General features: G+C 35.9%; 1 protein-coding gene across 8 annotated transcripts in view; it reads right to left on the bottom strand.

The window, feature by feature from the left end:
- slc8a1a (solute carrier family 8 member 1a) overlaps positions 1–12,031 on the bottom strand; it is a 54,430-nt gene that overhangs the window by 6,296 nt on the left and 36,103 nt on the right. For 5 of the 8 annotated variants that reach the window (XM_082155619.1, XM_082155621.1, XM_082155618.1 and 2 more), the window contains 7 exons: positions 11,921–12,027; positions 9,850–9,870; positions 9,392–9,409; positions 9,247–9,261; positions 5,711–5,779; positions 4,315–4,442; positions 462–561 (listed from right to left, as the gene is read on the bottom strand). In XM_082155619.1, coding sequence (XP_082011745.1) covers positions 462–561; positions 4,315–4,442; positions 5,711–5,779; positions 9,247–9,261; positions 9,392–9,409; positions 9,850–9,870; positions 11,921–12,027 — 458 coding nt within the window. The other 3 variants (XM_082155622.1, XM_082155616.1, XM_082155617.1) reach the window with 3 other exon arrangements.

The following is a 12,031-nucleotide window of genomic DNA, read 5'->3' as shown; positions in this document are numbered from 1 at the left end:
GACAGACAAAATTGATTGAGACATTATTTGCTACTAAATAAAAAAAAAAAATAAGATGCCAAACTGGTTCTTAGTAACTCCAACTTAATACTGAGAGCTGTCTGCCCAGGATGGGCAAGCAAATGCAAATGATTGACACTATGATTGACACTGTGTTCAATTGATGAAACACTCACATGAAACACTCACATGCATTTCTCTCTGGCTACAGACAGGCATTCAGCTCCAACACATTTTAAATTGCAATAGTGCGCTAATTAAAGATATGTTGCAAAGTTAGCGCAGTCATTGAACAGCGATTAGGACAAGCCTGAGATGAAGCAACAAAATAAATAACCTTGTTTTCTAGCATTCTGACTGTCAAATCCGTCAAGTCAAGTATGCAGGGGACTGTGCAAAGGTTGTTTTTAAAGTATGAAGAGTAAAATGTAAAATGTGGCAGCATTTTCTCACGGACCTACCTGAGCTGACAGTGATGGCTTCTACAAACTGGTCTCTCCAACTGTTGGTTCCAATCAAAAGGGCCAAGTTGGTTTTCTTTATGAGTTTGTCGACTGTGCTCTGGAAGGTGGGTTAAAATCATTACAACTAGGTTAACAATACTTAAAAGGTTTAATGGTTACAGTTGACAACGTTTAATTTATTAACATTAGTTAACATGAACTAACAATGAAAAAATGTATTAATCTTAGTTGATGTTAATTTCAACATTTACCAATACATTTAGAAGTTGTATTTGTTTTTATTAATGTTTTATTAAGTAGCTGTGAACTAACATTAACAAACAAAGAACAATTGTTTATTAATAAATTCCCATATATATTACCATAATGTAAAAAATATATTTCTCTTTGCTACTTCATTTCAGTTAATATATTAACTGATGTAAACAAAAGATTGTAAAGTGTTACCAGTTAATTAGCTCCAAATTGAAAAGTCCATCACCCTCATGTCCCAAACCTGCATGACTTTCTTTCTTCCAATGAAACGCAAAAGCAGAAACTTTAAAGAATGACATTACTGCTTTTTTTTTCCCATACAATGAAAGCAGATCAGTATGGAAGCTTGTTTTCGCCACCAAAAAAAAAAAAAAAATGTAATTGCGACTTTTTATTTCACAAAAAAAAATTCTCACAATTGCGAGGTTTTACATCTCACAATTCTGAGAATTGTGAGTTGCAATTATAGTCGCAATTGTGAGTTATAAAGTCAGAATTGTGTGATATAAAGTTGCAGTTGTGTGTTATAAAGTCAGAATTGCATGTAATAAAGTCGTAATTGTGTGTTGTAAAGTAAGAATTGTGATATAAACTTGCAATTGCGAGAAATAAACATATTGCATGTTTATATCTCGCAATTTTGACTTTATAACACGCAATTGGGAGATATAAAGTCAGAATTGCATGATATTAAGTCGCAATTGTGAAATAAAAAGTTGCAATTATCTTTTAAAATGTTTTATTCTGTGGCGGAAACAAGCTTCCATAGATCAGGGACTCCAAAAAGTTCATAAAAGTATCATAAAAGTGGTAAAAGACCTGAAATATATACTGCCTTAGTCATATGAACTACTTTTATTCGATTTTTATAGTGCTGCTTTTGTATTATTTTTGGTGCTAGGCAGTTTTCCACCTCATTCACTTAAATTTTTTGGAAAAAAGCAGCGTGAACATTCTTCCTAACATCTCCTTTTGTGTTTCACAGGAGAAAGAACATCATATAGCTTTATAATGACATGAGGTTGAGTAAATGATGACAGAATTTTCATTTGTGGTTATTCCTTTCAGATATTTCTTTAAGATATCACAAACTAAGTAACATCTTTAAAAAAAATCCTCAATCGATAATTCAGCAGATTTCTCAGATTAGGAAAAAGATTTCCAATAAAGGGTTTCCTGTAGTGCAGCCAGCGAAAAACCTGCCATCCATTAATCTTATCCATTACACAGAACAGAGAAACCGATTTGTCAGGGCAGCATCGCTGCTCAAATTATGAAGGTTATTGTCAGTATTATGTTGTGTCTTGTGTTCATTTCATTTCTGTGTGTTGGTTTCATGTGCCTCAGTTCAGTCTTGATCACCTGCTAGTTAGTCTCCTCGGTTACTGATTACGTTCAGCTGTCTGTCGTTAAGTTCCCTGTGTATTTGAAGTTTAAACAAAGTATGGGCGTTTCCCGCATCCATCTAAACCCAACTGGATCGTCTGATAAACTGTTTCCAGGATGGCTGTCTGATCGAAGTATATGTGAAAGAGTTCTTTCTGTGAAACCGCCCTTCCAGAGTCTCGTCCCGTCGAGACCGCCCTTCCAGAGCTTCTTCACGTCATGCCTGTCAAGCCTGAGCTTCTTCAAGTCATGCCTGCCCAGCCTGAGCTGGCCGCCACCACGTCAGAGCCTGTCCCAAGACCTGTTCCTGTTCCTCGACTTGTTCCTAGACCTGTTCCTGCTCCAAGACCTGTTCCTCGACTTGTTCCTAGACCTGTTCCTGCTCCAAGACCTGTTCCTGTTCCTCGACTTGTTCCTAGACCTGTTCCTGCTCCAAGACCTGTTCCTGCTCCAAGACCTGTTCTTGTTCCTCGACTTGTTCCTAGATCTGTTCCTGCTCCAAGACCTGTTCCTGTTCCTCGACTTGTTCCTAGACTAGTTCCTGCTCCAAGACCTGTTCCTGTTCCTTGACTTGTTCTTAGATCTGTTCGTGCTCCAAGACCTGTTCCTGTTCCTCGACTTGTTCCTAAATCTGTTCCTGCTCCAAGACCTGTTCCTCGACTTGTTCCTAGACCTGTTCCTGCTCCAAGACCTGTTCCTCGACTTGTTCCTAGACCTGTTCCTTCTCCAAGACCTGTTCCTGTTCCTCGACTTGTTCCTAGACCTGTTCCTGCTCCAAGATCTGTTCCTGTTCCTCGACTTGTTCCTAGACCTGTTCCTGCTCCAAGACCTGTTCCTGTTCCTTGACTTGTTCTTAGATCTGTTCCTGCTCCAAGACCTGTTCCTGTTCCTCGACTTGTTCCTAAATCTGTTCCTGCTCCAAGACCTGTTCCTGTTCCTCAACTTGTTCCTAGACCTGTTCCTGCTCCAAGACCTGTTCCTGTTCCTCGACTTGTTCCTAGACCTGTTCCTGCTCCAAGACCTGTTCCTGTTCCTCGACTTGTTCCTAGACCTGTTCCTGCTCCAAGACCTGTTCCTGTTCCTCGACTTGTTCCTAGATCTGTTCCTGCTCCAAGAACTTTCCCCGGCCAGAGTGGCCAAACCTGAGTCCCATGGAAAGGTCACAATGGCCGATCCGCCCTGGCCGCCCAAACGGAAGGCTCCGCCCTGGAGGTATCTGGTCCCTCCAAACCACGTTCTCTTCAGCCTCCAGGACGCCCGCCCTCCCTCCCTCCCTCCCTCGTTAGACTCCTTGATATTCTGCCATCCTTCTCCAGCCCTTCACCCACTCCGGTTTCCAGCACTCCGCCTGCTCCTCTTCCTCCTCCAAAACCCCTCCCTCCCTCCACAGTTGGACTTTTACATTTGGCGCGAGGTCGCGCCTCGCGGGAGGGGGAAGTACTGTCAGTATTATGTTGTGTCTTTTGTTCATTTCATTTCTGTTTGTTGGTTTCATGTGCTTCAGTTCAGATCTCTGTCTGTCGTTAAGTTCCCTGTGTATTTATACCCCGTTTCTTTGTTCATTGTCGGTTCTTGTCTATATGCGAGTAGTTTGTGATCGTGATCTTTCCTGCTGCCTTCCTCTATGTATTATCTTCATGTTTATTAAAGAAAGTTAGCATATAATCCTCCTAGTCTTCATTCTGAGAACTACCACATCAGTTGTGACAGTTATAGTCAGTATCAACAAAAATATCAGAACATAATTTTGTGCGATTCAATCAAATCTTCAGGATACAAGGAAATAATTTTCCTTCGAGTCAAAGCCAATTAATCTCACAGACAGGATGAAAATTAATAAACCCTCTGACGCACACAGGAGAGAACTGGAGAGGTGAATTAGAGATGGAAAATGGACACTGTTAACATGTATAAAGTGACAGGCCCTCTGAAAGGTTATGGTAATAGCTCTCCCCATGTCTTCTGTATCTGAGAAGAAATTAAAAGGCTGAATTGTCTCCAGCTGGGGCTACTTCAGGATACTATCACTCATGCCCAGATGCTCGCTCATCCTCTTATTCACATTTAAAGGCTTCTAAACCCTGATTCATTCTTAAAATGTCATCACTTGACCTTATAGTAAATGTGTGAGTCTGTGTGAGTGTCTGAACATTGATGGGTGTCTGAATGTATTTTTCCAAGACAGATTTATCATGAGCAAAAAAGGTACCTTAAATTCATAGGACTCCTCAATGATTACTTCAAGTTTAACATGTTCACCCAGTGTCGGGCGTCCCATCTCAGCAACACGCCTCTCATCCTTCTCTTTTTTAGTCAGGGTGTCCTCTTCCCCATCCTCTGAGAGAGAGATAGACAAAGCAAAAAGAGGTACAGGAAATGTGATGGAAAGGAACAAAACAAGATGGTGAGTCTTTCATGAAATGCATAAATCCATAAAGAAATTGAGTTGATTTGGTTAGCTCACATGCACTCCTTATAAAACCACACTTTACAGTGGACAAAGATGCAAATTTGTACGATAACATCATTTGCAGGGTTTAAATAAAGTCGTAACATCTGCAATGTGAGCTATGCTATGTTTTTTTAATGTTTTTTTTATGAGAATGCAATGCTGTCAATCTGGACTTGAAATTTTTTTTGAAGGTGTAGGCGTAGGCCTTAGGGATGGTTTAAAAATATAACAAACAACGTTACTAATTTCAAATAATGAACGGATAACTGATAAAAGATATTTAAAGGAACAGTTCGCGCAAAAAATAAAATGTTGTCACTCCCATGTTGCTCCAAACCACTATTATTTTGATTCTTGAGTGAAACCCGAAGGAATTTTTTGGCAGAATGTCCGAGTTTCTGTTTTCCATATGAGGAAAGTGGATAATTTTTTTTAAAAAAGGCTGGAAATGCATTAAGATGACATTTGTTTTTTTTTACTTTTGGGTAAACTATTCCTTTTAAAGGGATGGTTTACTCAAGAATGAAAATTCGTCTTTTACTAAACTTACATATTAAGGTAAATAAACTCACCCTCACCCTAAATTAAATCTGTTCATCCAGTTGTATCTCTTTTCAAGACTTGGATTAAATCGCTTGGTTCATCTGGATTCATTTTACTATGCCTCTATGAACTTTTCGGATCTTTTACATTTTGGTTAGGAGGGACAGAAACCTCTCAGATTTCATTATAAACATCTTAATTTGTGTTTCGAATATAAATCAAAGTTTTATGGGTTTGGAACGACATGAGGGTAAGTAAATGATGTCAGAAATGTCCTTTTTGGGTAAACAATCCCTTTAAGATAACACAATAAGACAATTCCGATCAGTATATTGCATTGATTCAAAACACTTATGTGATTAAATGCATGCATTTAGCATTAATCACTTTATTCCAAACCTGTAAAGTAAATACTATAGCTCTTGCAAGTTACACTAATGAGGAAATGAGACAGTTGGAGAACTGTTTTCATCCTCACAATCGCTTTATCAACCAGGGTTTTGGCTCAAACATGCACACGCAATATGAGATCACACATTTATATTAGTGACACAATGAAGAATTAATTAAAAGGAAGAGAAAGGGATGTACAGGAGAGGAAAATGGATACCTGTGATGCTGATAATGGTGGAGGGGATTGGCTTGTCTCTACCCTGCACTTTCCGGTACACATCCCTGCCTGATGAGCCCAAACACATTGACTGAACAGTGTTAGCACAGATGCTAACAGATTTACAGAGCTTTATCTATGATGGTGCACAACTAAATAAAGCTTTATAAAGCAGATTATGAAAATTTCAATTATCACTTGAGAGAACAGAGCAAATATGTACTGCCTCTTTGACAAATTAATTATAGTGTACATAGTATATAAACCCAGCTACAAATAGAAACGTCCCCTTTTCGGTATACTGTATTTTAAAGATAACTGTAAAATCCACATAAGCTTAACAAATCTGTAATGGAAAGGGTTTACACAATGTTTTCCATGCTTGTTCAATGAACCATAAATAATTATTGCACATGCACCTGTGGAACAGTCCTTAAGACGCTAACAGCTCACAGGTGGTAGACAATTTAAGTCTGTTACAATAACTTAACCCTCATCCTTCTCTCGCACTTTGTAACACATCTTTCCCTCGTGGGTCAAAATGACCCGAAGCCCTAAAATTATTATTCTTTTTTTTTTTTTTGTCCAGAAAGCTTATTTTATTTCATTTGGATAATATTTTTTCAATTTTTTTAAGCAATTTTTTGTTATTTTTTATTTTATTTACCTTTAAATGACTAGATTTAATCAATATATAATAAATAAATTCCTCACACACACATAACTCACATTCTTTCAACTTAAATTCAATATAACAATTTCATGCATAACCCTTTTAATTCAGCTCAAAATATCTTACATTGCTTTTGTCGACCTCTTGTGGAATTTTTTTTTATATATATATATATATAACATGATATTTTATGACTTTTGCCACTAGATTGCCTTCTAGCTCTATTAGGAGAAAATGAGCTGTTCCGCTGGGTTCTAAAGTCATTTCTCTTCAGTATGTATTGAAATACACATTTAGACATTATAAAAAAATTTTTTTTGCTAAAGTTATAGCATTTTTAGGTTTTTCTATGTGTACTGAAGCATTCCTCGCATTCTATTCATTCCTAAGGGGGTCAAATTGACCCGCAAGGGAAGGACTTGTTACTTTTTAAAAATTTAACCACAAAACTCCTTGAATCCATCAACAAAAATTTTGTGTGTATTTGTGGTTCAAGTGCGACAAAAGTCATAGGGTATTGGATCCCTCTGATGAACATAAAAAAATTTGTTTTGGGTCAAAATGACCCGAGGAAAGGATGAGAGACCTTTCTAAACCCTGTTTAACTACAGTATGTGCGCCCTCAGACATGTTTGAGAACTTGCAAGTTCCTTGGTGGAAGAGTGGAGTAACATTTCAGGCCCTGTTTACACCTGGTATTAAGATGCGTTTTGGTAGATCGGATCACAAGTGGACGACGCTAAATACAGGTGTAAACGGGGTCTAAAACGTTTTGAGCTTGTCCACTTTCGACCACTTCCAGAGGTAGTCGAAAACGTATTAAACGTAGTGTAAACGCTCATGTGGTCGAATGCGTTCAAACAGCCGCATAAGACCGCCAACTGTCCGCCTACTGACCTAATGCACAAACATTATGGGAAGCAAGCTAACCAGACTGGATTTAAACTTTGTCGACTAGAGACCCAAGTTTGGTTTGAAGACGAAAAATGTACCAATCACAATGTTCTCTCACCATTCCTGATTTCATACAAATATTTAAACTATTTGATTGAGGAAAAAAGCTTTTTAATATGAGAGGAAGTTTCAATTATATTTATAATTCAATATTTTTAATATTTAAATGATATAATATTTAAATATATTAATATGTATATAAAATAATATAAAACTTTTTTTTTTTTTACATTTTTAAAGTTACAAATAATTCATGTAATCTCAATGAATTTATGTCATAAAAGGTCAAAAAATGGTGAAATGGGTCATGAAGGCTACAATAGTTAAGATAATGAACGCTATGATGATATAATAATTATTAGAGAACTGCTGTTTAAAACTCTTTTAGACAGAGTATAACATGTCATGACACATCAACATGACGTCAACTTGCAACGTAAAACATCAACCACACCCTCGCCTGAATAGCATTCATTAAATTATTCTGACTGACTGTATATGTTAAGTTTAGGATGCACTGTTCTCTTGGTGATGAAATTTTCCAGTAACAGACACTCCTTGGACACAATATTCAAAGTGCAAATGGTGTTTGAAGAATCAATGTGAGTGATATCACAGTTGAGCGAGTTTGACAAGACTGTTATGAAAGCAGACACATCATCTTAAGGCAGACTATGCATTCTCATTAGGAACCAGCCCGTTTGCCATAGGCAATAATGCTAATGTTGTTGCCCATCACACAATGTCTTTTGTGAAACTTTTTGGCATGCAGCAAATGTGGCATTTCACAAGTAAAACAATTCCAGTGCACTGCCACAGCAAAAAAATCTTAACTTTATATATTAGTGATGTGTACACAACTTGAAAATGAGACCGTAATTATGTTTTAATTGAGTATATGAATTAGTTTCAGAAAATGAAGTAAACATGTTTAGTTTTTATTAGAGACATGGACTGTGTTTGAAAACTTAAAAATATTATTATTGTTTACATTACAATTGTCAATTTATTCATATAAATTGACAATTGGTTATAAGATTAAAAATGTCTGATGGGGTGGTTAACAAAAGTAAATTATAAATGATTATTTACCAAATAAAATAACTTATCATTTATCATAATTTATTAATTGCTTTTTAAATTATTTATTTATAATCATTTTAAATTTGGATTCGCCCACTTAAAAGTTTTTACAGAGAAATAAGCATTGTTGACATTATTATCGAACATAGCCGTAAAATATAAATTATTTATCAAATTAAACTTAATCGTTATTATTGTTTACAATTTATAATAATATTTTCTCATTATAAAATGTAAAGTAATTTAAATAAATGTATATATAATTTTGCTCACTTACAATCCAATTTCTCCAGAGAAATAATCATTGTAGTCCTTATTTTTGGATGCAGACAAAATATAAATGATTATTTATTAAATAAAAAAATTATTATAATTATTATTTATAATAATACTTTTTTAATTATAAAAATATAATTTATACTAAATGTATTTACAATATATTTTTTAGCAATTCAGTATATATATTTTTTTGGGGGGGGGGAGAAATAAGCATTATAGTCATTACTTTCAGACACAGCCATGATGAACAAACTGAAATCTATTCTACTGGATAGTCTATATAGTCTCCTTGACTGGTCATGCGAGCTATTTCTGCTGTAAGGGTTACTTAACAGGAAAGAAAGCGAAGCAAATTAGACACTTAGTATCTGTCTCTGCTTCTATTTGAGCAAATGAGCCTATCAAGCGAACAACACACACTAAAATACTAGTTTAAGCAGTGTGACAAACAAAGGCTCAAGCTCAACGTCCAGCAAACCAGTTTCCAAACACACCCAATGTTATATTTAGCTCTCAGCTTGGTGAAAAGTCAAATTTAATCTCTTACCATAAAGCTGCTTATCTATCGAAGAAAAGATTATCATAGAAACAATTAAATCTATGACTGCGAATTCATTCGCTTGGTTAGCGAAGCAAGTTAGATTAAGTAGCTGGTAAATTAGCTAAGCATTTCCAGTGATATATTACCATACCTGTCTTCACGAATCCACCTAAAATCATAAAAACACAGCAAAAATGAACTCACTCTTTGTTCATTTCATGTTTTAATTGTCTGGTTTTAGTAAAGATAGGAAATGATGTTGGTATTGGCCGAAATTAATAAGCTTTAGCATAATTTGATTATTTGGTGACCAGAATTGATAAAGACGGATACAATGAGAAATCCAAATATATCACAAAATATGGCATGTCCTTGCCGTAAAGTTAAAATTTTGCTTGACAAGCAACAAAACAGTATTAACCAGCATTAAATTGGCATGGAAAACGATGCTGGTCTTTGCAGCATGGATAGGTAAAAAATGGTCTAAATTTGAACAAAGAGCTTATGCATAGTAATGAATAAACATTTTCATGATCATGTGATGAGATGAACATTTTTAAAGTGATTTACAGATATAAAGATTAGGAGGGGAAAAAAGAGACAGCTTACCACATTCATGCAGCAACATAGCTGATGTAGACAAATGAAAGAGAGACAGGACAAAAAAGAAAAGTAAAAACGGAGATAGAGAAAGAACACAATGATTATGAATGAACCAACACAGTAACACAGACAGGGATAGTGTGCAATAAGAGTGTGTTGCTGAACTTTGGTGACTCCAGGTGAGAATGGGGCTTAGAGATTGTCTCTGAAATTGGACTCTGATTTCATCAAACATTGATAAATGGGGGACTTTATGAATTTTGGACATCTAAATACTCCATTGTATACAGTATAACTACCATTTAAAAGTATGGGATTGGTAACATTTTTTAAATATGTTTGTAAAGAAGTCTCACCAAGGCTGCATTTATCCGTTTACCTATTTTAGTATATTTAAAAATCTGAATGATGAAAGCATGTTGAAAATGACAAATCTGAATTTCCAGCACCATTACTCCAGTCTTCGGTGTCACATGATGGTGATTTGATGCTCAAGAAACATTTATTATTATTATCAATGTTGAAAACAGATGTGTGGAGTTTTTGTGGAAACTTAGATTTTTTTTAAAGGATTCTTTGATGGATTATTCTTTAAGGATTATTTAAACAAAAAAGGTTCAAAAGAACAGCATTTATTTGAAATAGAAATCTTAATAATGTTATTGTAATAATATAAAGCATAAACTGCCAATTTTGACCAATTTAATGTGTCCTTGCTGAACAAAAATGATTAATTTCTTTTTAAAAAAATCATACTTTCAATTTAACATTAATTTAGTGTGACTGATTAAAATAATAATAATAATGCAATACATATTTTATGACCTGTTCATAAATGTCATATTAAGGCCATTCCCTACCAATACAGCAATTCATAAAGTACTTTAATGTTTTAAAGTAACACTTCAGCAGATTGACAAACAACTGATTGGATTGGGATGAATGAATGGAGATAAAACAAAAATATATTGAATCCTAATCTTTTTGTCTTCCACAAAAAATACATAACATCTTAAATGATCTTCATTTAGGGGATTGTGATTAATAGATGAATTATTGAGCATCTCATGTAATTAATTATATTATATTTTTAGTTCAATTGACCGCCCTAAAACAAAGTAACATTAACAATATGAAATTTGAAAAATGAGTACGACGTCAAGGAATATCTAACATCATTTTGCTGAATCGATATGGTTCTGTTAGTACAGAGACCATGAAATCTCACAGGCTCTGGAATTTGGCAGGAATCCCATGTAGCGGCAGCACATTATGGTTTCAATTGTCCTCGTCTCGTCCTGACCTGAAGTAACAGTCCCGACAGCTTTTCTCTGAGAGAGCTCTTAACCTCTGGCCAGGAGGGAATATGGAGGATATATCCACTGAAATTGAGCGGTAAGCGGGAGGAAAACTGCATTACTGCAACAGTAGAATGAAAGTAGAGGATCAGCTTTGAAGGAGGAGCGGAGGAAGACAGAAGCCAGAATAAAAGGCAGCTGCAGAAAAAAGTAAAAAGGCTTGTTTCAATCGTTTCTTTGCTATCTTTCACCTGTCCATCCCCTCCTCCTCCATTCTGGTTCCTGCAGCTCTATGAAGAAGTTTGCATGCTTGTCATACTCCTCATGGTCAAGAATTTTAACCTTTATGGACTTCCTGTGGGAGGAACATAAAATCACATTTGAGGAATGAAGCATGCTTGTGTGTTCACATTTGGGCATCTAAACAAAAAGCTCATGAGCCAATCAAATCCCTGAATAATTATGACACTAAACTCTCCATTCCTATTTGATTCATCTAAGTTTGTCCAGCAGAGTTGATCTCCAACCCTAATCAAACACACACTTGAAAATCACAAGCTGAAACGGGTTGGAAATAAACTCTGCAGGGCAGTGGGTCTCCAGAAGCAGGGTTGAAGACCTCTGATTTAATGACAAGATACACTTTATAGTGTACGTTAGGTTTAGAGAGGTTGTGGGTGGACTGTTTGCTCTGCTGGCTTTGTATATTAACACTTCCAGTTCAGCCCTGAAGATGGCAGCACACCGGGCAGTGGGACCAGGGGAAGACGACATCCCACCTTTTCTCTCACTCATTTCCACCATTTGTGGCTCTCCAATCTCCAGGAAGAAGTTCTTATTCTTTTCATACTCCTCGTCATCGATTATATTGATCTGAATAGTTTTGCTGA

This window comes from Leuciscus leuciscus (genome assembly GCF_965113295.1).
Source record: "Leuciscus leuciscus genome assembly, chromosome: 23".
Lineage (NCBI taxonomy): Eukaryota > Metazoa > Chordata > Actinopteri > Cypriniformes > Leuciscidae > Leuciscus > Leuciscus leuciscus.
Note: the sequence above shows the minus strand (reverse complement) of the source record. Positions and strands in the feature narration are given on the sequence as shown.